This window comes from Phragmites australis, chromosome 11, assembly GCF_958298935.1.
Source record: "Phragmites australis chromosome 11, lpPhrAust1.1, whole genome shotgun sequence".
Lineage (NCBI taxonomy): Eukaryota > Viridiplantae > Streptophyta > Magnoliopsida > Poales > Poaceae > Phragmites > Phragmites australis.
This window is the reverse complement of record NC_084931.1, coordinates 15,145,510-15,172,340: the sequence shown is the minus strand read 5'-3', so window position 1 is coordinate 15,172,340 and position 26,831 is coordinate 15,145,510. Positions and strand designations below refer to the sequence as shown.

The 26,831-nt window shown below is 41.3% G+C and overlaps 1 protein-coding gene and 1 pseudogene across 4 annotated transcripts; one reads left to right on the top strand and one right to left on the bottom strand.

The window, feature by feature from the left end:
• The first annotated feature begins 84 nt into the window (after nucleotides 1–84).
• On the top strand, nucleotides 85–21,324 carry LOC133885617 (uncharacterized). Of its 4 annotated transcripts, none has more exons than XM_062325346.1 (15): nucleotides 86–406; nucleotides 7,076–7,203; nucleotides 7,297–7,429; nucleotides 7,936–8,092; nucleotides 8,185–8,263; nucleotides 8,480–8,520; nucleotides 9,551–9,667; nucleotides 9,800–9,880; nucleotides 15,712–15,774; nucleotides 15,883–15,934; nucleotides 16,100–16,180; nucleotides 16,677–16,724; nucleotides 19,868–19,903; nucleotides 20,506–20,580; nucleotides 20,971–21,324. In XM_062325346.1, exons 1-15 carry the CDS (start codon nucleotides 247–249, stop codon nucleotides 21,040–21,042), a joined length of 1,323 nt encoding a protein of 440 aa, XP_062181330.1. In that variant the 5' UTR covers nucleotides 86–246; the 3' UTR covers nucleotides 21,043–21,324. The 4 variants fall into 4 exon arrangements, with proteins under 4 accessions (XP_062181332.1, XP_062181331.1, XP_062181330.1 ...); XM_062325349.1 differs by lacking the exon at nucleotides 86–406 and adding an exon at nucleotides 942–1,023; XM_062325348.1 differs by lacking the exons at nucleotides 9,551–9,667; nucleotides 9,800–9,880 and having other exon boundaries at nucleotides 85–406.
• LOC133885618 (protein TIC 20-v, chloroplastic-like) lies at nucleotides 4,893–5,526 on the bottom strand (annotated as a pseudogene).
• Nucleotides 21,325–26,831: the final 5,507 nt, after the last annotated feature.

Here is a 26,831-nt window from a genome sequence, read left to right as displayed (position 1 = left end):
CCCCGTCCAACCACCGGCTGGTGCGGTGCAGCCACGCCACCACACCAACCTCTTTGTTGCTTCTTGTCCTCGTCTTCCTTACTCGTCGATCTTAAACCCCCACCGCCCGGTGACGGCACCACCCCTCCGCTCCAAGCCTCCAACCGCAGCAGCACGTCCATTTCCCGTGCCCCTTCGTCCCTCCCTTCCCCTTCCCCCACGCCACCTCCCAGCGCCGCCCACCTCCTCGCCGCACGCCCGCCGGCGATGGCGACGACGGAGGGCCTGGTGCCCATCACGCGGGCTTACCTCGCTCGCTACTACGACAAGTACCCGCTGGCCCCGCTCCCCGACGCCGCCGTCGACCTCGCCGCCCGCCTACGCGCCCTCACTGCCGACCTCGCCGCCGTCGTCCCAATCACCCTCGGTGAGCGCCGTCTCTCACCTCGCCTGTGATCCGCTACTCGCTTGCTCCGCCCTCCGCCGCGTCGGGCTTTGATCTCTCCGCGATTCGATTTCGGGGGTACTAGAAAGATTGCGCAGCGTTGCTGCGCCCCCTGTGTTTGTTACGCGTGTGCCAACTCAGGGTGGTGGCTCGATAGTTTTTTACTCTAAATAATAATTTTGAGTCTTGTGTAAAACAATATGAACCTTATTTTGCTCTAAATAAAATTCAAGGAGGAAAATAAATTGATTCTGATCAACAAAAATTGTACTTATAATAAGTTTCTGTAGAAAACATCATAAAGCAAGTTTGACTGATAAAGAATGGACATAGAACATATGAAATTCATGAGTTGATTTATGTCAATGTTGCAGGCTTGCACCTAAAAATGAGGGCATATGATCCACTTATGAGATAGTGAGATATAAAACCATGCTTTTAAAAAAAAAATCATAAGATGCCAGTGTTGCACAACATATTTCCATGGAGATGGAGTTTAAACTTTTACTTTAGACAGTTTCAGTGACAAGGCATAATTGGCCAGTTCCTCAAGAGTAGACTTAACAATGGAGGTACATTCTATCAGGCCATAACACCAGGCAAGCATATATTTCATATAAAAAGCATAATTGATCTCCTTGGTACTATTTGAAGTCATAATATCTATAGTATGCATGTTGTAATAGAAAATTTTAATTCGATATAGCACTTAAGCACTTACCTATTGTAGAAGGAAATGAAATAGGAAAAAGAATAATTTTACCATTAAGTCACACAGGATGTCGACGTTGTTTGATACAAAATTACCATGATGGCATAGCTATATGTCATGTTTATGGACCACCTGACCTATTTATAACATTTATATGTAATCCTAGATGGCCTGAAATTATAGAGACATTAGAATCTGGTGAAGAACCAAATGATCGACCTAATATAATAGTACGAGTATTTTATACAATCTGGTATAGTATTTGGCCGTACAAATGCAATTTTATATTCCATGACAATCATTCCTATGTATATATACATTACTATTACGTCGTCTGTATATCATAAAACCATTGTTATCAATCCTTGTTTCATCATTGAATTCTTTAGGATAAAATGTTGAGAACATATGAAATTCATGAGTTGATTTAGAGGTAAAAACTCAAATAAGAAAAAAAGAGTGTATCCACTAGTCAGGTGAGCCTGCATGTCAATGTTGCAGGCTTGCACCTAAAACGGAGGGCATGTGATCTACTTATGAGATAGTGAAATATAAAAGCATGCTTTAAAAAAACCATTATATGCTAATAACTTTCAATATTAGACTAAAGGTTAGCCATAAATCATGGTATTCACTTATTTAACTTGTAAAATCAGATGGCTATGACATCGGTAGCCTAGATTGCAATTCGTTGGCATGGTATTAGTACTGTCCATGGTAGAGGCAACAGGTAACATGACAATTCTTTAAATCTGCTGCCTAGACATGGTATTACCTAAAAACTTATCGGTCTTATAAATCCATTCTGGCTTGCCACAACATTTGCTAAGTTACCTTTTAAACAATAATAGAAGGGTTCCCTGGAGCAATTTCCTTATGTTCTACTCTTAATTATCATTCTTTTATTTGTTTTTTTCCACTATCCTTTTTTTCTCTAACATTATCTTCTTCGCTGCTCTAAACTTGCCCCATTGTTTCATGGTAGCTCCAAAAACCTGAAAGGAGACCCTGCTACTTGCAATGTCCTAAAATACTTTATTTGAGTAACAAAATCTTCCAACATTACATACGAAGACAGAAATTCTACAGTATCTAATTTGAAAACAGCTCAACCTAATGGATTTTACATCAGTCAACTGATGACCTTAAGTCTTCTTGGACAATAAATCACTTGGTGAAAAACAAACTGCAAGCAAGGAAAATGGGCCTTCTCAGTGGGATGTCCTAAATATCTAATATTGGATATTAATTATAAACAATACACCAGACTAAAACTGCATCAAATTGTGAAGCGAACAAGGCTTTAAGTTGGGGAATGGAGATGAATAGTATAGACATATGAATCATTTCTGTTCCTTTCTGAAATTCTTTAGGATACAATTAAGGGCTGCTCTGCTCCGAATTAGCTCACTCTAATGGAACATTTTCAAGTATTTTATGCAGCTCCTGGTTGATTTCATACTACTCATGTCAAAATGCTGAGATTGATCCGCCACAAATAGTAAATGAAGATTACGCTACAGATGAATAGCAAATATAGAACTCAAATATCATATTAAGCTAATATTGAACATTGTACCTCTCAATTGACTCTATGCTGGTTGCCATCGAGACGGGCAGCAGATTAAGCTCCCAGAGCACGTAAACTGCGTCACCCAAGCAGCCTTAGAGCACATGAACGGCGACGGTGTGTCGCCTTCTCTTCTTCTCTTGTTTCTGGGCCTGCTAGCCCGGCTCACTGGGCTTTATAAAGAAGCCACTGATTGTGTAGTTCTAGCACTTATTTTCCCTAGCAAAATGTTGGTAGCTGAAATTAAACTACCCTGCAACCTGTTGACCACAATTGTCAACTTTGTGGTGTTTTCATGCGCAAATCAACTTTGTGGCGTCTGCATGTGCGAACCATTTGTATTCTCCCCTGTAGTTAAATCACTTCTCTCAAATCCCCAAGAGATAAAGCTTATGTATCAAAGGAAAACAAAAGATAAACCTTATAAATGAGATTTCTTATAAATGAAATTCAGTCCAATATATACTCATTGTTCATATCAAATAAAGATATCAAGAGAAGTCCACAAACCACCATCCACGTATATATAAAAAAAAACGAGGCCCTGTCTACGAAGGGCTTATTAGCTTCTACCAAAAGCTTTCGTCTTGATTAGTAGATCTTAAGATTCATACAAAAGAAGAGACGGTTGGTAGGAAATCTGACGTCGGCACAACCACCATGCTAATCAGGTTGGTTGGTTAAAACAGTAAGAAAGGGTAAGGCATTAATGCAAATTGACGATCATATGAACTCAAAATATCCTGGCATGTCTACTATTTGATGAAAATTGATCACGAAAGATATAAACTGAAAAAATTAATTGGACTAAGGATTAGACCTAGTTTAATGTTTGTCGTTGGAATTTCATAAGTAAAAGGAATACTTTCAGAATCATTTAACAAAAGGAGCTAACTATTACACTATCTTTAATGTTTATTATATCGACAATATTGACAAATCATTTAAAAGGAAAATCTGAGGTCAAAGTTGCTTCAAAAGTTCCACACGGTTATCTGTCGGCAAGTAGACATCATCGGCAAATTATTAAAGCATAAATATATTTCATTTAAGCTCACAACAGGTGAAGTTGCAAGCATAACTCCTTTTCACTAAAGCTAGACTATTGATGTAAATTGGATCCATCGATTTGAATCTTGTTTGTTTACCTCCAAAATTCAGATATAGGGGGTCTATTAGAACCGCAATAGCACGAGACGAGAGCGCGTGCAACTTGCGTGTGTGCAACGGGGTGGGGTCGTGTGGGAGCCTATTGATAGGGCTGCGTGGTAGAGCCTACAGTTGATCTGCAAGTTCATCTCGCTGGTTTAGAGATTGTGGAGCCTCCACGGTGGGGTCGTCTGAGAGCACCGCATGCACTATCGCCGACCTAACCTCTAGATGCACACGCACAAAAACAGAGGCAGACAAAACATATCCAAATCCATCAGATCAAAACTCACCTCCACCCAAAACCTAACCAAAATGATTTGATCAGGGGCCCAGAGAGCGAGAGGTGCCGAACCTTCTGCTGGAGAGCTTATGAGCGGACCACCTGTGCGGACGAATGGAAAACACAAGGCTATGGTAGGAGGTGGAGGAGGCGTTTTCGATCGGAGGTGGCGTCGAGCATGGGGACACAGAAGAGTCCAGAGAAGAAATTGGGAGTAGAAGAATGATGAAGCTCGATCTCATCGGGAGGAGAAGAATCGGGAGAATCGTCCAATCCGACGTTGTGCATTTGCTTGTCCTTTGAACCGATAGCTGACGACGATGGTGTCGACTTGGCTCAACCATGGGGTGAGAAATCAACGCGATTTAGTATAGAAAGATAGTTCAAAATCACCATAAATATAAGATCCCTCCAAATTTAGACAAGTTTGGGTACTGCACATGGGATAGATTTTACAAAGCTGTTAACTGTTAACCCAAAATATGAACCTATGAGAATGGACATTTTGTGCATATCATTACCACAAAATATCTATAAACTACCTTTTCTTCCACAAACATGAAGCTACAAACAATATTCAATCAAAATATATAGTGGATCAGCACCTGAAAGTTATTCTTGATAGCTAGAGCTATGGACAACAAATATAAACTATACTACTAAACTTGTCATTCACAAGCATCAATGGATAGTTGAAATGTTTGTGTACACCAAATCCCCTTTTCCCTTTCTCACCAGCAAGATTCGAAGCAACTCACATCACTTGGCGCTCTACTGCATCAACGACGATGGGCAGCTGTGGCGTTTTCCCGAGCAGGCATGCGCCACCGCTGTACACCAAGCTGACAAGCAGGAAGAGGAAGAGGTACTCTCGATGCTCTGGAAGATCTCGAACCCGACCCCGCCGCCCTTGGAGGGCGCGAAGGAATGCGCGAGCAGGTCGGGAAAGATGAGCAGCACGTCGAGCACGATGGCCTACATGGCGTTGAAGCGGACGAAGCGGGAGAATGCCTGTTGGTTGTGCACGACTGCGATGTAGAGCGTGAGGAAGAGGAAGGGTGTGAGCGGCGAGGAGCAGAAGAGGCGCGTGGCGTGGGCCAGCGGGCAGAGGAGCACGTTGAAGAAGGGGAATTGCGCAAGGAGGAAGCGGCCGTGGTGGGCGTCGTCGAGGAATGGGTAGAGTTAGGCGACCGCAGCCATGAAGTGGTCAGGCACCTCCACCGCGCCGCTGTTGTTGTTGGAGGCGCGCGGCATGGTGCTAAGGGGCGGGGGGTCGCGGTGGGGCCGGTGAGGGAGACCCGCCGGTGCGGGGTGCAGAGGAGGTGGGATGGGCTCGCGTGGTGGAGCGGGCACATGGACGAGAGGAGCAGCGAAATGGCGGATGCCATGGGGGGGGGGCGTTCCTCTAGGAATACTTGTGAAGACAACTCATAGTTCATGATCCGACGGTTCTCCTCCCTCGACGGCTTGATCCGACGGTCCGTCCTTTTCTGCTTACGTGGCTCAACGATGTCTCGAGAAACCGACGCAGTTTAGATATAAAAGATGGGAACTGTTCAGGGGGGGGGGGGGTTTCAGTTTCTCGCATTAGCTGCTTGGTCTGTTCTGGGATTACGAGGCCTGCTTCTGTGGGAGGTGTTGCTTTCGGGAATCCGATGGGAATTAGGGAGAACTGTATGCTGAGGCAGCTGTAAGCCGATACAGATTGGTTCTTGATGAAGCGCAAGGATGTGGGAAAAGCTCCTCTGCAGTATTTTGTGATTTTTTCGTATGGTTTGCAGAGTTTGGTCCGAACTAATGAAGTTGTTAGCTCGAATTGATTACTAGATGACTCCAAATGTATATTTTTGAAGCTGAGACTGTTGACAAGCTGTGATCCTGTGTACCTGTTACTGAGTTGATTATTTGCTCGACTATCTATTTCGTTTTTACGTATTGTGCCTTAATGAGATCCACCTGTTGCTAGAAATTTTTAAGTTGTCACAACTTATTTGAAGTTCTAGTTTGGTCGATCACACTACTGTTGCTGTTGCTATTGGTTAGAAGCAGAATTGCATGCGAAGTTGTGGCATCCTTATGGTTGCAGTTGCAGTTGCAGTTGTGTCCTTTGGCTGGACAGCTCAGACTGCGGTTATATCTGGTCCAAACTACATTTTCAAATTTAACTTGCACACTGTTCTGGGCCTTCTTCTAGTGATTGGGCTACTCACAGCTGAGTTTACATGTTAACGGCCATACTCCTCCCTGTTTCCCCATATAGGTCTGCCACCCTTATGCCCATCCAAGGTTGGCAGTGCTGCTTCTTGTGCTGCTCCCAACTGCTTATGACCTTCCCACATAAATACCTAGTTTATCTCATGGGTTGGGTGGATGCCCTAAAAACTCGATGCTTTCTGGAACTACATGAAAAGTGGAATTGTGACTAGGGCACTAGGCCCATAATGGTTTTAAGAAGCTTGGTCCGGATCACATTATTCTACTACAATAGTTAGTATTTCTTGCAGCTGTACCAATTCACCCCAGAAAAACTTTCTACCCTGATAGTTGCCTGCGAGTTCTTTGTGCATCAGCATATATTATATGCAATTTACTGAGTTATTGTGTTACTATTTAACCAAACATTTATGGATTAAGAAAAAGGCTTGCCAGAAGATTTAAGGGACAATTCAAAAGTGAACATATACTTTTTGATTTTGGCAAAAACAAACAAATGAAGAAAATACATGACAAGAAAGATGAAGACAAATAATTATTTCTAGAAGCTGGGTGCTGGGAGCAGGGATTTTGTGAACACTCTCATACTTACATTTCTAAATAGTAAAAAAAAATGCCTGGCAGCATAATCAGAGGCAGTTCTCTGGAGCTTTAAAGATTCTGTTATCTTTTTAAAAAGACATGTTTTTGATGCAATTATTCCAACCATTTTGCATGTGAAAGATGAGGAACTCTTGGAACAAGAAGCAGCTGGCATACCTGCACATAAAATTGATGAGAATTTGTGGAAGAACAGAGAACAAATGGAAGAAGTTCTGTTTTTGCTCAATAAATCACGTCATTCTGTTGCAGTAAGTTTAGCATTTTACCTACATATATGTATGAGTTCTGCCTGTGCTTTGTTGGAAGTTAACATTTGTCATTTGTCATCTACATGCAAGCAGCTTCAACAGAAGTCCACCCCAGAAGACACTGAGATAGTTTCTATACTTGATGACATTGAAACTAAATTGAAGGACATGTTGAAGAAGTTAGAACAATTTCAGTTGAAAAATGCAGACAATATTTTTAATACAGGTTGATTTTCTTTACTTTGTTTTTTAATTTCCTGTGATGCATTGCATAATAGCAAAGATAAATGTGACTACCTATTGATGAATCTTACATATCATGACTAAGCAATTGAATATAGTATTCTGATTAAGTAGTTGATGGTTTTGTGGTGATTCTCTTCCTGAATTGAGTTCCAATATTGATTTGTTTGGATTTCTTCTGATAAATTGCTGGATTGATCCACATTAGTTCTGCAATGCATTTGGGATTCTTACCATGATGTTCCCATGTGTCCTTACTTCAAATCATGATATGATATGCTTCATATATTACTTAAATCTTGAAAATGAATCCTTGCCATGTGGCTTTCTGCTAATGCTATTTTGAGGCATTGGATGTTTTGTGATATCAGGGCGGAAAAATTGATTAACTTCTATAGTTCATCCTTCAAATTTACATTTGCCATTTTGGGTACAAGTTACAACTTAGGTGCATTCTTTATAATTGACACATCTATAATATATATGCAGTTATGACATACATGCCCCAAGATTTTCGGGGTACTCTAATCAGGCAACAGCGAGAACGCTCAGAAAGAAATAAGCAAGCCGAGGTAGATGCTTTAGTCAGTGCTGGCGGAAGTATTCATGATCGATACGTATTGCTATGGAAACAGCAAATGGAAAGGTTGCTTACTTGTCATCTTTTCAGTTATCAGTCTACATGTATTTGTTATGTAGATCTATAATCCTTTTCTTTTCCATAATGTCAATCTGTAGGCGGGTGCAATTAGCACATCTTGGTTCCGCAACAGGTGTATATAAGACTCTTGTTAGGTATTTGGTTGGTGTTCCACAGGTTAGTGAAATTAATGGAGTTATATTCACCGTCTTGACCATGCAATTGTTCTTTTTATTTGCTACAGATTGATGTTTTTTTATTAAATTAGATTGCTGAAATGTTCTTTATTTTTATATATCTTTATCAAAATGAGATACTTAAATATTTAATATGCCTTTTATCATGCTATTTTAAACAATCACATATTTTGACATCCAGTTTCTTCTACCTCAGGTTTTATTGGACTTTATTCGACAAATAAATGATGACAATGGGTATGTGCATGTCTTTTCATTGAAGTTTGAAATGAACATTAGCTTGTAGTGCCCATAGTTATTACAGCGGTAAGGCGAGGCGCCTGACTACCTTCACACCTTCTAGGCGAGTATGGTGTGAGGCAAGGCGACGCCATACTCACTTAACATGAAAAGAAAACATGTTCAGTAGTAGACAACAATACACGAGTAAATAAGTAGCAAGCAGTACAAACAGTCAAGCAGTACCAGTACACTAGCAGGCACTAATAGCAAGCAGTAGCAGACTAGCAGGCAGGCAGTCCATCACAAGCTAGCAGACTAGCAGGCAGTCCATCACAAGATCAGTAGCTCACACTAGCAGGCAGTCCATCACTAATAGCAAGCAGTAGCAGACGGTCGATTTTCGAAGAAGAAGGGCCCAGTAGATGGAGGAGTCCACGGAGCAGTGGGTGAGCAGAGGATAGATCCGGTGGACCGCGCCACCACAAACTAAGCAGAGGAGGGCACGGCAGGAGGCGATGGCGCAATGGTGGACTGGCGGACTCAGCATAGGTGGGCAGGAGGTGACAGCGGTGGACCGGTGTGCTGAACTGGGGACATGGGTAGGCGATGACGGTGGATCTTCTGGAGAGATGGCGGCACATGCGTATGGTGTCTGGTCTACCCTCGTGTGCTCAGCCTCTCTGTTTTCTTTTCCCCCGCACGCTCTCTCTCTCTTCTTTCCTGCTCGTGCTTTGCTACTCTGTTATTTCCCTCCACATGCTCTCCTTCGACGTCGTGGCGCCCGCCTTGTATGATACGTCGTCAAGGCGCGCTAAGGCGACGCCACATTGGGCAAGGTGGATGCCACATCACAATCAGGCGAGTAGATGGCTGCAGCGAGCACCAGCGACCGCCTCGACACCTAATCGTCGATTAGGCGGCGCCTAAGTGGCACCTTAATAACTATGGTAGTGCCCTGCATATTTGATATGCTATACGAGAAGTAAATGAATGCATGATTTTGATTATGCAATTGCCTATCTTTAAATCTTAAATTTCTTTTCAGACCTATGGAAGAGCAAAGAGAACGTTACGGCCCAGCACTGTACACCCTTACCAAACTGGTGCTCGCAATTCGGTTGTATCTTCATGTCTCTTTGGCACGATATGGTCAAAGGAAAATGTAAGAAGTTCTGCCTGAATTCACTCAGACTGTTTCCTTAAGAGCTTTAGGAAATATTGCTGGGACCAACTCTGTTTTTGTCTACAAAATTATACTTCTGATTCGTAATTATCATCATATTAAATTTTACAGAGAGAAGGATGACATTGGTGTGTTGCAGCAAGCTGTGGTTGTCTATACCGAGGAATTGGAGAAATTCACTGAATTTATAGGGTAATTATAATTTCAGCATTGAACTTAATCTAATTTTGTTCATCATTCATAGCATATTGATAAGCTGTGTTCCTATGATCATGCTCCAGAGCTTCACAACTTGTACATTTGAAACTTAATGCCAATGTTTTTGGCAAAGAAGTATGTCATATTATATACTCCATTGATTTTTTTTTTCTTGAACCAGAAGGAGAGCTGTTTGTCATTATATTTAGAAGAGAGAACAACAAAACAAAACAAGATGTCCACACAACACCCAAAGAAAACAAAAAAGAAAACTAAGGAAAAGGACCATCCGGTCTAGCAAGCTAAGAACACCCAAACGCCATCAACATGGAGAGCCCAACTAGCACAGAAAAAAACTACACTAATAGCTTCGACAAACCCTTGGCGCCCGTCGAGACCCAAAGAGCAGCCTCCACCCAGATGTCATCTACCAACTTTCTCACGTCCGACCCTGCATCCTCGAACACATTCGTTGCGATGTTTCGAAATCATCCAAGTAGCAAGGATCATAAGCGAGTTAAGACCATTCTTACGCTCCTTGGGCACTCTACCAACAACATGTCGCCACCACTCACTGAAACAAACGTCTGATGGTTGTGGGGAAACTGAGGAAGGCCCACTCGGTTTAGAATGCTGAACCACACTTGGCGAGAGAAGACACAAGAGGTGAGCGAGAGAAGACACAAGAGGTGAGCAAGTGCTGCACCGTCTCATCATCTTGATCGCAACGAGGGCAACGTTCCGGATGCGACAAACCATGTCGAGCTAGGTGATTCGCCGTCCAACATCGGTTCTGAACTGCCAACCACAAGAAAAACTTACACCGCAGCGGAGTCCAAGTCTTCCACAAGCGCTTCCAAGGTTCAAACTCGATTTCGCCCAGGAAGAAATATTGATATGCCAATTGCGCAGAATATTGACTTGAGGCCAAATGAGACCAAGAATGTATATCCCGCACACCAGGGTGTAAAATGAACCCATCCACCAAATCCCAAACCTGCAGATACTCAAAAATCGCCTCAACCGAGAGCGAGCCCCTGATGTCCTGAACCGAGCGATGATCCAGCAACGCCTCCGCCACTGAGCGCCTAATGACAGCCCGCTTATTAGCTGTTGCCACTAGGTTTGGCGCAATCTCCATCAATGCCCTTCCATGCAGCTAACGATCAACCCAAAACATTGTATGTTGGTCATTCCCAACATTAGAGATGATCGAGATCGAGAAAAGGGCCCGTGCATTGTGATGGACCTGTAGACCGAAGGAAGCCCATGGCTTGTCTGGTTGAGTTTTTTGCAACCACAACCACCTCATGCGAAGAGCCATGTCATCGTTTTTTTTAAGATTGTGAATACCAAGCCCACCGAGCTCCAAAAGATGACAAACCTTACTCCAAGCGATAACGCAATGCCCACCATTGATGTTGGCCTTTCCTTTCCACAAGAAGGCATGTCTGAGTTTATCAATCGCCCTAATAGCCCACTTCGGAATATCAATGGCGAAAAGCTGATAAATCGGAATGAAGGTCAAGACAGTACAAACAAGAATTAGACGGCTAGCCAGATGCAACAACACTGCCTTCCAACCTGGGAGCTTGTCCGCAAGTCTATCCAACAAAGGTTGCAGCTGTGCCTTAGTCAATTTACGGACCAAGAGAGGTAGTCCCAAATATGTGCACGAAAAGTCCCTTACGGCACATGTTAGAGAATTTTGGACCACAACCAGATCATCCTCATTACACTGTGGCTTCCCCAAAGAGCTCTAGCAACGCCTTGATCAGCTCCAGATCAGTCTCAACAGGCCGAACAAACAAAACCACATCATCCGTATAGAGAGAAAGCCGATGATTCAGCGACCGATGCACCAAAGGCTGTAGCAACCCCTCATCACTAGTCCTCTAAATTAGAGCATTTAGAGCATCCATCACAGGAATAAATAACATAGGGGATAAAGGATGGCCTTGTTGCAAACCCCGCTGATGCCTCATTGAATCCCCTGGCTCCCCATTCAGAAGCACTCGAGTGGAGGTAGTGGACAAGAGATTACAAAGAATGTTGCGCCGCCGTAAACCAAATCCCAATTGTGAAAGGATTTCGAGCAAGAAAGGCCAACTGACTGAGTCAAATGCCTTGGAAATGTCAAGTTTGAGCAATATACGAGCCTTCTTTTGCTGATGAAGGAAACAAGTTGTTTGCTGCACCAAGAGGAAATTATCCTGAATGCAAGACCCCGGATGAAGGTACTCTGATTTGCAGACACAAGAGAAGACAACCTCGGCGCTAGACGATTGGCCAAAAGCTTGGCCACCAACTTTGCAAAATTGTGAATTAAACTAATTAGTTTATAATCAAGAACTTGGATTGCATCAACCTACTTGGGCAACAAAGTAAGAAAAGCAGAATTAAGCAATCCCAACTTCCAACTATCACCACCATGAACTTCAAGCAATGCTACCATGAGTTCCGTACAAATGATATTCCAACAAGAACGATAGAAGCGACCTGTGAACTCGTCCGACTCGGGTGCCTTGTTTGGTGGCAATTGCTTGATTGTCACCCGGACCTCATCCTACGAGAACGGTTCATCCAATGCAACCATGTCATGAGACGACAACCGAAGTGCCTGAAGATCCAATGATCGGTCATGATCCCCCGCCGAACAAGCAGCCGAGAATAAAAGTCTAATACCGCCTTATGCTTGTCAGCTTGCCCAGTAAAAATGCGATCATCCACCATAAGCTAACCAATAAAATTCTTCCGCTTTCGATGCCTGACATGGAAAAATGACGTGATTGCATCCCCCTCCCCGAGCTAGGTGACCCTCGACCTGAGACGGGCAATGGTCCACTCTAGGGAGGCCAAACCAAAATAACATTTCTTCAAATTCCGGTGCAGCCAAGCCTCATCTCCTAAGAGCTGCCGAGAATCTTGGGCAATCTCAAGCCGATGACCGATCCAGATCAAAAACTATGCATGTAGGCTCTGATACTACTATTGGGAGATGAGTAGGCTACGCTAGCCTAAAACAAATTTTTTCTATCACATTCACCTAGGAAATCATGCAAGTAAAAGATCATAGATTATTACCACTGGACGCGCAGTGCAGCGAAAAAAGAGTTTGAGTAGACCGATCCAACGTCGTGTACGTCAAACTCTTCGAACAGCTTCTTGATCAGGTCCACGACCAGCCCCGCGCAAGTGGTCACGTTCCTCGACCAACTCTGAGCAGGTGGTCGTGCTCTTCGAACACTTCCTCGATCAGCCACCGAGCAGATATATCGCGTCTTCGACCAGCTCCGAGTGGTTGCGTTATGCACCGCGACCAGAGCTGAGCAAGTATGTCGACCAGCCGAGCAGCAGTGTTAAGATCTACACGTCGAGGAGATCAGCGCCGTAATAGCAACAACGCCTCTATGGTATCCACACGTACTGGGCGGAATCGCCGAACACCGATCTGCTAGCATCGCACGCGTGGCTAGGGTTTTAGGAGATCGTGTGGAGGGTTGCGGCTAGGTTTCGGAGTGGCTCTTACGCTTCACGTTCCTCCCACGCCTCTCCTCATAAAGAGCTCGGCCCTTTAAGACTCAAACATCTCATGGATCACAATCCAAGCAAACCCATATACGAATTCAATTCGTATGTTTTGTTCCAACCCATTCAGTGTGTGACCCGTTAGATTTATGTACAAACGGCTACGACTCGAAAACCCTTTTCAAACTAAAATCAATAGTGGTCCCTAACAGGATATGTTGACTTTCGAGTATACATAAAGATCATATCGGTTGAATCTTGATATACACTTGCACTGATCCCTTTGCCTCACGATACCAGTAAAACTCAAGGCGAGATGTGTCATTCTTGTGATAGCTCGATCATTCACTCAATCAAGTAGTGGATTTATCATGATTAACTCTTTAATCATATTAGTATGGTTATGCATTTTCTCAATCCAGCTACCTCGAGGATCCCAAATATATCTCTCTCGTTATCAAAGAGAGGCAAATTCTATCTTGATTGCTTATACCTCACGACATATTTCATGATAAATCCGAAAGCTATCTTTATGACTAACCAGTTACGGAGTAACGTTTGGTAACTCTAAAGTATATCACTACACATTCTGAGAATCAATAACGATCTCAGGTCTCCTGCAGGTACACCATTTGAGATAACAATTGATAGCATATAAAAATAACAATCCTAACAGTATCTTAAAGTGGGTTTAGCTAACATCATGTCTCTAACATGAATGTCCACATTATTGATTCGGTATCTCTATATTTATGATTTGTGAAACGTGATCATCAATCAATACATGTGCTAATCTTATGAATCATCACAATGATATGTGACCAAGGATCAAATTAGAATAATATCATGATATAAAGAAAGAGTTTCACAAACAAGTCACATACTTGCTAATCAATGTAAATGATAGTCATTCTTGGAATAACACATTATTTAGAAGTAAATGAATATAGATGTGTGATACAATTATCTCTATAATTGTCTTTAGGGTGGCTATGGATGTGCTGGAGGGCGTCGGGAGAGGAAGGGTGAGAAGGAGGGGAAGGGTCAGCCATTTGAACCAATTTCTAGAGTATTCTAACCAAAGCTCAACCAGCATACGAGGAACTAGGTGACATTGTAAATAAGAAGAAATAGACACCCAATTTCGAGTCGAAGATGAAGACCATTAATTAATTTTTTTTGCCACTTCGTGGAGCTCTATCACGGTAGTATTCCCCCTTCCTACCATTGCAAAATACCCCTTTCCTCTTTTGCCACTGGTCCGCCCATGTTTGTTTCTTCTTTGCCACCTTTGTTCTCTGAAAATCGCTTGACTATTAAGAAAACTCATAGAAAGTCTATAACAATCAAGAAAAATAACATAAAGCTGTAGATTTAAAAAATCTAGAAAAAGCTAGAAAATTAGTACATTTAAGGTATAACTTTTGAACAATAAATTTAAATGAGATTTTGCTCAAGGAAATTGTGCAAATGTAGTATAAAAAACTATCAAAGACTGAAATATTTCCCCAAGCGTTATCCTCATCCAGTTTATATTTTTGATAAAATTTTAAAACTATTTGTCAAAGATGAACTATTTACCTTGTTTCTTGAACTTTCCTTTGATCAAAAAATATTTTGCAAAGGTGCATTTTGCCATCGTAGAAAGGAGATTAGAGCTCAAACTAGTGAAACAACATTTCTTTCATTATAAAAATCAATTATTAGTTTAACAATTATATTTTCGGTGACCTGGAAGTAAGACCAATGGATTCTTCTCTACAGAGCATAACAAGTCAAATCTTGCCTTACATTTTCGAACAGAGTGATTTTTATCCTGTGGGTCTCAAAGAAAAAAAAAACAATTTGTAGTTCCTGCCTTTCTTTCCCACAGATTTGGCATGTAATTAACTATATTAACGTACTTATTTTCTCTTTCTTTGGAGATTTTTAGTTTGAGATGTTATTTAACATAATACCTGCATTTTGAGGATATTCATCACATGATTTCATGTTAAGCATCATTATTATATATTTAACATCGTAGCTATTAATTTTGTTTTCTTGAGTTATCCAATGATATTGAATACAGCTAATTTCAGTCTCAGCCGAGTAACCTTGTAACGTGTAAATAACATACCATGTCTAGTCTTCAGTTTGTTGTTTGCCTTTTAGTCCTGTACTATATGTTAAGTAATTGGACGTGGGATGCCTATGTGATGCAGGTTCATCTTGCCTAACGCTTTAAATATATGTTATACAGAAATTTTATTATTTATGTTCATGATTTTTTTAACTGATGAGTCAATACTCTGCAGTGAGGTCTTTGTGAATGCACCATTCTTTATATCTGCTGAGGATGCAGGTGCCGCAGGTGCAAGGTACTTTCCCCATGTAGCAGTGATCTCATGCACTTTTTAGCTTAGTACCAAGAAATATTAGAGAAGTTTGTTGAACTGAAATACCTTTTTTCCCCACACTTTTGGTAGGAAAAATGATGAATACAAAGAAACTATTATTCCAGCTGGAAAGACACACGAGGTACGAATTTTGTTGGTAAATAAGATAATTTGCTTCCTGTCTCATGTTGACACATCCCTATCATTTTCTATTATTAAGTCTTGGAGCAGTGATTTGAAATGTTTAATAGTTGATGATTTATTGCTTGGATGGTCTCAATGTGCTTAAGCATTCATATTGTTTCAGGTTATTTTGAGTGTTGAAGCTGTAAACTCATACATTGCATGGGAGTTTTCCTTGCAACAAGGGGCCCTCAACATGGTGCTGGTACTAAGCTGATTCCCACTCTCCAAAACAGAAGATTCGTACTATGTATTTATTTTTCTAACTGTACCAGGCATATCCTTTTTATTATTGAGAAGGCTTCAGTGTGTAGTTATTACTTATGAGCGCAGTCCATGTCAATTGCATCGCTATATTTGTGCTCTATTTTTGAGAGATCACTTATAAGAAATGATATATTCAGCTGAAATGAAAAGAAACGCTAAAGCCATGGATATTGAAATTTTTGGTCGAATGGTATCTCTGTGACCACTGTCCTTATTATAACCTTAGATGATAATACATGATCGTGTCTTTTAGCTACCAAATAGAAATGCTTCAGACTACTGTGGATATGAACTGTTAACGAATGTTTCATGTTTCCTGAATCGAAGAAGCACAATACCTAGTATCTCACCAAAAGGCTACACAGCTCTTGCAATGATTCGGTAGTGGATGGAGTGTTTCACAATTCTTTAAGTGACAAATTTGATCTGGGCAGGACATTGGCTTTCATGTGGAGTACATTAGCCCTTCAGGAGAGAAAACTGTAAGTTTCTTGTTCATTGGGACGATTTGACTACGTACTCTGGTTGTAAATGAAACTAAGATATCCTGAAGACATCTTCTCTATTGTGTTGGCGTTGATAGGATTAATCCATTTTAGTAGCACCATGTATAGTTTTGTGGTTTTGCAAAAATGGGTTTGGTTGTTACAAGGAGTCCAAAACTTTTTTTTCAATAGTTTGACCAGATACTAGCAATAATTGTTTCGGTGGTATGTCTTATTCTTTTCTTTGCGATTAAAATTTTGCTCATCCTTTTTGCCAACCTACATTAAATGCGTGTTTGTTTCTGACATTCTGTTGTATTTCCATCAGTTAGGTCATGGAGCTAAAATAACCATTTTGTCCCTCTAAAGACTGCCCTGACCTACTATTCTCTCATTTCTGTAAGCCTCTACCAAAGAGCCGACAATGGCATTGGCTCAAAACATCTTATCAGGTTCCAGTTGCAGAGCCCCATGGGTTTTTTTCCTTTATTCCTGAAATCTGACATGTCCAATCTATTCAACCATGTTTGGCTAGATGCTAACTTATAGTATAAGGGAAAACGATTTACATTGTAACAGAAGAGCAGTCAAAACAAACAGAGCAAAATTTCGGTATAAAGTGAGCCAATCTGTTAGTGGCAAAAAGCGAAGAACAAAATTTTCTAATCATTCCCTATACTACTCCACCCAAAAGTATTTGAAATTGCCTTCTATTGGGGTATGTTTTACTTGATGGACGTTGTGTTTACTCTCTGGTCTGTGTTGTTCCACACAACTGGCGTAGTGGTGTGGCTATTAACAATGTTTTTACGTCGACAAGTCAAATCAAATTGCTGGCTACCACGTAATCAATTTGGACGACTAATCGTCGATTAGTCATGACTAGTCGATGGCTAGATGCTAGTCGATGCTACTCGGTGTAGGTGCTAGTCGATGCTACTCGGTGTAGGTCTGTACCGACCAGGCCATGTATACTAGGTTTTCTCGGTAACCGCTCGGTTTTCTCGGTAACCGCTCGGTGTAGGTCTGTACCGACCAGGCCATGATTTCCAAAATTCGATGTTACCGAGAAAAAATTGCAATAACCGGCCATCTCGGTCCGGCTCAGTTTCAGAAACCGAACGGTAACCGAATTGAATTCAAAAAATTCGAAAAAATAAAAAATTCAAAAAAAATCTTTAAAAAAAACTAGACACAATTCTAAAGACCTTTTGTGAAAAAACAATTTAAAAAATAATGTCGTTTGCATCATATTCTACAGGGAGGAAGTTTGAAAAAAATGAAAAAAGTTGAAGCGTGCGGCTCAGTTATTAATTCATGTTATGGAAAAGTTTAACATGCAAACACATATTTTTCTTGTGTAGAACGTATCTTAAGAGGATCTTTAAAATTGATTTCACTTTATTTAGAGTTTCATTAATTTCTCTATGATTTTTACAAAGTTCACAAGCATAAAGTGAATATGTTAAGAAACAACACTGTAATTAACTTTTTCATGTCTACTATTATTTTTCATATGTAAATTATAGTATAAATAAACTAATAAAAGTGGTGTCATTAATTTTTGACGTGTGATGGATCAGTTATGAATTAATCTAGTAGCAACACATTTACACAATTATGCATGGTATAATAACTAATTCATGAGTTTCATGATTTTTGGATTAGCAAAGAATAAACTATGCATTTAACTTGGTGTATATTTTTTTTGCAATTTCAAAACAATGCTGGACAAGCAACTAGCAAGTAGCAGACTAGCATAGCACAAGTAGCAAGTAGCGTATTGCCCATAAGGGGTAGCAGACTAGTACTAGCACATGTGTAGAGCACAAATCGCACACGAGTAATGATCAAATTGCACACAAGTAGCAGACAGCAGTAACCCAATGGAACACTCACCGAGGAGGAGGAGGAGGATCTGCTCATCTTTGTGCTTGGCGGCAGCAGCAGATCGGCAGACTGCAACAGTAGAGAGCAGCAGAGGGCGGTGAGCTGTAGAGGGCACTGGCCGACCGGGTGAGGGAGGAGAGGATCAGGGGACCAGAGGAGGGAGAAGCACCAGAGCCGGACCACCGGAGGTCTACCGGCCCGGGAGGCTGAGCTTGGGCGGGAGGAAATTTTCCCCTCCCGCTCGTGCTCTCTGCTATAGGCAGCTGGTGAATTATGAAATTTGGGCTAGGGTTACAGCTTGGTACCAGTTATATAGGAGGCATGTTAGTGGGCTGGGCTACAACGCTTCAGTGGGCTCAAAATGACCCAAGTGCTGCCTGACTTGGACGACTAATCGCGATTAGACGACGATTTGATGATGCGTAGTCCGACTAGGCTGCCAGTCGAGTCGAGGTAGCTAGTTGGAGCTCATATACCGAGTGGACGACTAATCGCCGACTAATCATCGATTACTCGACGACTTGAAAACATTGGCTAGTAATCAACTAGTTGCTTTTTTTTTTCATCTAACACGCAAGAGAGCTATGTGTCATTTCATTAAAAGAGATGAAACCAAAGTACAACAACACAACCATACGCAAAAAAAAAAAACACAGACAAAACACAAGGAAAAAACAAACGAACAAAACCAGCACTAGAAAATAAGGCCCAGAAAGAGTAAATACACCAGGAGAACCTGAAGAACCTAAGACCCAGGCAAAAGGACCTCCCTGGAGGCCCTTGGCACCAGCAGCACACCAAAGCGACCCTTGCATAGCCACAGCCTGTTTCGAAGCAGGGGAAGCTCCATGGAACACACAATTGTTTCGAAGCTTCCAAATTTCCCAAGCAACTAGAATGATGAGAATTTAGGCCCTTCCTGTCCTGTTTATCCATTTGCTTTAAAGGATGGCACCATCAGCTTGAAAACAGAGACCAGTCCGGCTGAGGAGTTACAGCATGCACCAGCTTGAAAACGCAAACCAGTCTGGCTTCAAAGCATGGCACCACCAGCTTCAAACCTTATTGTCTTTATTAGTTTATCTATTAGATGTCCACAATTCTTTAGATGAGATGATCTTTTCTTTTCTTAGATATCTACAGCTCAGGAGATGTCATGATCTCTTCTTTTCTGATGGCTGCTTCTCAAAAAGCATTTCGTTTGCTCATTTTTTATCAACTGTTTTCTAATGGAACTGTATGCATTGCAGTTAATTCTTCCCTACCGACGGTATGAAGCTGACCAAGTAGGTTTACTTTACAGCTTGTGGCATTCTTTTTGGGGTCAGATATCCTATTTTCCTATGTGTCATGTACAGAAAGGGATTGGCATGCATGGATTGAGTCTTGCATATTCTTGTGACATCCAAAATAGCTTCAATAGACAATGTTTAAATTGGTGGGATTAATAAGGATTTCGTAGGATTGAGCCAAAAGCTCTTATTCTGACATCAGAGTTTTTATGACTAGTTGACTACTTTTGTCATTTCATTTCTAGTCTTGTAGAAGGATGACATACATAGCAGATACTACCGACACAAAATGATACATATAAAAATTCAGAAATATTTGGTTCTGTTTAGTAACTTTCAAGTCATCCAAATAGTCGACTAGGAAATAATGAGGTTAACCATCACTATCTTTGTCTTTTTATTGAGACATACACTAGTTGCTAGTGACTTAAAACAAATTGCATGGTTTTAAGTTTTAGTTTTATTCTTAACCCCCTAAAGTAAAATCTTTCTACTCAAGATTATTCTTGATTGAGCCTTTAGTAGCAGCTATAATGTGACAGTTGAACTCTGCGCCACTTCTAATGTTTCACATGCATTTGGTTTGTCCTACACAGGGTAACTTTTGCACTGTTTCAGCAGGATCATACAAACTTGTATGGGATAACTCATATTCGTCATTCTTCAAAAAGGTACTTCACAAATGATATCCTACATATATTATTGCACGCTGTTAAGGTCATGTTTAAGATTTCCTTTTCAACAACCTCATGGGTTAGGGTATTTCATATTTTCTGCACTGTCCTGCAAAACGATGAATCTAATGACCCCTCATGCCGAGGAAGCATCTTCTATGTCCCATTGTCTACCAGACTCTAGTGTTTCTACTTGAATCTATAAACAAAGTCAACATTTGCTTGATAATGATCACACCGTGTGTAACCCGTAGTCAATGTATCTCATGTCATGACTAAACACGCATTCAACAAACATCAGTCGGTACTGCAGGTCCTCATTCAATTGCTTAGTCATGCTATCAATTCTGTTATAGTGATGATTCATCTAATTTTGCCTCTTTACAGAGCCTCCGGTACAAGGTGGATGCCGTGCCACCGGTTGTTGAGCCGGCCGTGCCCGCCGTGGAGCCCTTATGAGGCTTGTCTTAATGTAATGCGACGATCCCTATGCCAGCGATGGAGTAGCTGTCCAGATGCATTAGAAGCCCCACACTGTGTTGTAACCAATTCTTTTGTCTGACTGCGATACATTGTTCTAGTCGCAGGGTTCCACCGAATACATACACATACCTCACTGTCTGTGAGCCCAAGATATGTACTTTGTGTGCACATGTTTACGGCTACTTCCTAATGATGAATGCCAACTATACGAGAAAATTGTACTATATCGACGAAGTCAAGCTGTCTGATTCAAAGTTATGGAGCTGTCCATTGTGCACCTTAGGACATTTACGTCTTGATTGGCTGCCAATAGTTGAATTTAATTTATGACATTAGACTGAAATTTATATTCTGGTGAAATTTGATTTCGAGTTATCAGTTTGGATGTAGCTTTGAATTGAAAATAATTTTTCCACGGGAACTCAACGTTGTGACAATTGCATCAACAAAAAACTCCATAAAGTTTCAAGAAACTGATACAAATTTGTTACAGATAATTTTGGGTGGTGTGAAGTTTTTGTCTTTTCAAACCGGCGTGCCTAGCCGTACAAATGGGTCACATGGCAATGTTTGGTTTTGGAATTTAAACCTCAAGTTACACTATAAAACTTGCATGAAATCGGCTCTAATTGGTTGGAAATGGATTAGTTATTTTGTGCAAATTGGTGTGCGGAGGTCAATTTGTGCTTCATGGCAAAGCCCAGCTTTTTAAATTTCAACATCAAACTTCCGTGAAATCGGCTGAACTTCGTTGGAAAGGATTATGTAAGATGAGTGGTTGGTGTCAAGTGGCAGTGTCAAGGGGCTACATTCCTACAACGTCGACGAGGTCAATGACAAGGTAAGAGCAGCGAGTTGCCTCTGGTTCTACAATGCCTCTTGGAATTGCCCATGGATCACCAATTCCAATTCTTATGGCATGCAAACAACCAAATTCTAGTTCCATAATTCCATGGCCAATTCATGAGGCATCTCCAGTCATCCAGTGTGCGAAAGGCGACTCAGCCTCTGCACCAGTGCAAATCCCGTCAATGTTTAGATCTTTCAATTTCAATAGCCTCTAAGGTAGAACCTACAAATGAATAAGCTAAAGACGAAGTTCTTACCCCATTCCAATCAACTCCCTTTATCAGATCACTCTGCACTTATGTCCCGTTTAGAATGTAGGAATTATACAATTTCTGATGAAATCCTCAGAAATTCCTATGAAATTGCTGCGTTCCAAATTCTGTCTTAATAGTTATCAAGGTTTGGAGGCTCACTAGCTTAGCTGAGGTCATCACTTCCCACGCAATGTTGAGATGGTCTATGCTATCCCATCCCTTCATAGAGGATTTTTCCTCCGCGCGCTGAAGATAGAGCCAAACTTATAGGATGCCAAAGTTATCACGATGAAGTAACGATTCAGGTGCTGCAGTCATTGGCGAAGCGTTGCCGTTTTATTTTATCGCGCCACCTAAACTTCAATCATCTGAAATTAGTTCTTTCAGCTGACGCCAGCAACATTAGCCCTGGGGATTAGTTTTGTTGGACTGTGATTCGAATTCTTGTTGGACCATATAAAGGACGTTTTCGGTCTATATTTCGGAACAATTCATATTAGACTCGAGCCGTATGTGTCCACTATAAATATATCTTGTAAGATGCAAGGAGAGCTGAGATACTCATTGTAATCCTCTGTATTGTACACATCCCTGATATAGTGAAGATCGTCGATTGACGCCTGTGGTTTTTTCCCACAAGAATTTTTCACATAAAAATTGTATCTCATGTTCGATCCTGTCATGTTTTATTTCTAACAATCGAAGCCGGATTGAATCTACACGAGAAAAAAATAAATTGGTTCGCCTTCGTCTCGCTGAATCCGCCGCCCTTCGTCGCTGCGTCAAGATCTGTCGCCGTAGCGCACCACCAGGTCTAGCGGATTTCGCGCCACACCTCTCGCTCGGTTCTTCTGCGGCTCCGTTGCGCGCGCTCATACGTGAGCCGCCGGGATCCAGCCGTTGCCGGTCTCTGTCGCGCCGTACGACTTCGCCAAGGCCGGATCACCTCCTCCCCTACTGCATATCACCGGATTTTCTACACTCAAGCTTTGGGAGCTACACCGTACTACGTGCTGCGTGCTCACGTCTAGAGGTGCCACAGATCTGCCACCAAGCCAGGCCACCAATCAGCCAGGGCCCACGCTCTCTCACGTGAAGAGAAGGAAGCTGATCCCGTGCTCTGTCAAGTGAAAAAAAGAAAAATCAAATTTTGCTAGTGCACCCAAGGAAAGGTACCAGAGATTAGTTTCTGGTTTTATTGCTGCACGCACATGAAGTGTACCAAGACCTCTATAGTTTATTGCTTGGTGCACACAGGCTATTTTTTGTTGCTGATTATTCTTCGTCATGGGTTCTTTGAAATATGATATTCCGCTGTTAGATCGTGATACAAGATTTTCTCAATGGCAAGTAAAGATACGGGCTATTCTTGCGCATACTGATGATACGCTTGATAATTTTGGGAGTAAAGATCAAAAGACTTGGTCTGATGAAGAAAAGAGAAATGATTGTCAGGCTTTGTCACAAATTCATCTTCATTTATCAAACAATATTTTGTATGAGGTTTTGCATGAGAAAATCGCTACTGCTTTATGGCTAAAGCTGGAATTGATCTGCATGTCCAATGATCTAACCAGTAAAAAGCATCTGAAGATGAAGTTGTTCACGCACAAATTACAGGAGGGTGGTTCTGTGTTGAATCATCTTTCGATCTTTAAGGATATTGATGCTGACCTATAGTCTATGGAGGTAAAATATGATGATGAGTTTTGAGTCTTATTCTTTTGTGCTCATTACCTAGTTTTTTTTGCAAACTTCAGAGATACCATATTATACAGTCATAATACACTAATTTTGAAAGAAGTTTATGAGGCCTTAAGGAAAAGATGAAACAAATGATGTCTACTAATGGCTCTACTTCCAATGGAGAAGGTTTGATTGTGCGTGGCAGGACAAAGGAGAAGAATTTGCATAATAGCTAAAGAGATAAAAGTTCGAACGGTTACAAGGGTCGTTCAAAGTCCAGAGGCAAAGAAAAATTCTGCAGGTATTGCAAGAAAAATAATCATGACATATCTGAATGTTACAAGTTGAAGAATAAAGAAAAGAAGAAAGGTAAATCAGGTAAAGCATCTGTTGCTGCTTCCAATAATAGTTCTGATGGAGAGACTCTCGTTGCTTTTGCTGGATGTGCTAGTAGTGGTGATGAATGGATTATTGACTTTGCTACGTCTTTTCATATATGTATACATAGAGATTGGTTCACCACTTATAATTCTGTTCAAGATGCTAGTTCTGTTTAGATGGGTGATGACAACCCATGTCCAATTATTGGAATTTGATCAATTATGATAAAGATGGATGATGGCATTGTTAGAACTTTGACAAATGTGAGGCATGTTCCAGGTATGAAAAGGAACCTTATTTATTTGAGTACTGTTGATAATAAAGGGTATGATTGGTCAGGTGGAGATGGTGTCTTGAAGGTGAAAAAAAGTTCTCTTATTGTAATGAAAGGTGATTTGAAATCTACCAATTTATATCATCACCGAGGCATTACAATCACAGGTGATGCCGCTGTAAGTTCACATTCATTATCAGATACTTATGCTACCATCTTTGGCATATGCGTCTTGGATATGAGTGAACTTGGTTTGGCAGAATTGAGCAAGAGAGGTCTTCTTGATGGACATAGTATCGGCAAGCTAAAATTTTGTGAGCATTGTATTTTTGGCAAGCATAAGAAGGTAAAATTCAACACTTCGGTTCATACAACAGAAGGTATTCTTGATTATGCACATTTTAATTTATGGGGACTATCTCGTAGGTCTTCACTAGGTGGTTCTCGTTATATGTTAACTATTATTGATAATTACTTTAGGAGAGTTTGGCCTTATTTCTTGAAGCATAAATCAGAAGCATTTAAAATATTTAAAGAGTGGAAGGTTATGGTTGAAAGGCAAACTAAAAAGAAGGTAAAAAAACTTCGCATTGATAATGGGATGGAATTTGTTCTGATGAATTTGATTCATATTGTAAGTCTGAAGGCATTGTGAGGCACTACACTGTTCCTGATACTCCACAACAAAACAGTGTAGCTGAACGTTTGAACAAAACTATCATCTTGAGGGCCCGTTGCATGTTGTCTAATGTAGGTATGCATAGATGTTTTTGGGCTGAAGCCGCTTCCACTACTTGCTATCTTATTAATCGATCACCCAACATTGTCACTGATAAGAAAACTCCAATTGAGGTATAGTCTAGTTCTCCACCTGATTATTCAGAATTGAGAGTTTTTGGTTGTCCTGCTTATGCTCACGTTGATAATGGTAAATTGGAGCCTAGAGCTGTTAAGTGCATCTTTCTTGATTATAAATCTGATGTTAAAGGTTATAAATTGTGGAATCTTGCAACACAAAAGGTGGTGATTAGCAGGAATGTTGTCTTTAATGAATCTGCTATGTTGCCAAATGCTCCTGTTCAGAGTTAGCAGAGTTCTAGCATACAGGTGGAGCATTTTATTAATGCAGAAAGTACACCAGATGCCATTATCCAAGATACACCTATTGCTGAAAATTTATTTATTGATCACGATTCATCTAGTGCTCCACATTCTTCATCCGTTGTGTAGCCTACACAACATTCTATTGCACTTGATAGGCCTAGAAGACAAATTAATCTGCCCAAGAGGTTAATTGAGGAGTGTAATATTGCTGCTTATGCTCTGAGTTGTGCAGAAGTAGTTGAAGGTAATGCTGAACCTTCTAATTACAATGAGGCTATTACTTCTGCTGATTGCAATAATTGGATGAGTACAATGCAAGATGAGATGGAGTCACTTGAAAAGAATGATACTTAGGATTTAGTCAAATTTCCAAAAGAGAAGAAGCCGGTTCGTTGCAAGTGGATTTTCAAAAGAAAGGAGGGTATTTCTCCTAATGAAGCAGCAAGATACAAAGCAAGGTTGGTTGCTAAAGGCTATAGCCAGATTCTAGGTATTGATTATAATGATGCCTTCTCCCCTATTGTGAAGCATAGTTCTATTCGCATTTTACTCAGTATTGTTGCTATGCATGATTATGAACTTGAGAAATTAGATGTTAAAACTGTATTTTTATATGGGGAGTTAGATGAAGACATTTATATGGATCAACCTGAAGGTTTTGTTATTCCTGGAAAAAAAGACTTTGTCTGTGTTGGGACCGAAATCCCAGACAAGGTGGACCTTCGGTTATAGGGATATCGAAGGGTCCTCAGAGTGATACGTGCCAGAGGTGGAATAGTTTTTCAATGTCTCTTCCGGGTACAGTGTGGCCCTATTTATAGCCTGTACTCGGCCACCACAGGTGCGGTTTATAAATCCTACCCCTTCACCTGCTACATTCTCGGAATATCCGGAGGCATTATGGTACAAATGAGCATAATTACATAATTACAACCCTGCCCCGAACGGCCAAAAACGGGCCCATTGTCCCGCAGTGATCTCTACCTCCGAAGATGTAACGAAGCCCTCTCCACTCTGATGTCCGTCAGATGGCCTTTGGCCCTCGAGCGAAGGTCCGCTCGTATCTTCGCCCGCCGTGATCACTCAGGACCGCGGGCATGGACTTCTCGTCTTCGCTGGCACGAGAGATCGAAGATGCGGGCGCGCCTACACCCTTCGACCGATGGTGCTTCGTGATCTTTGCCACTTGCAGATGAAGTCCCTGAAACAAAGCTGCA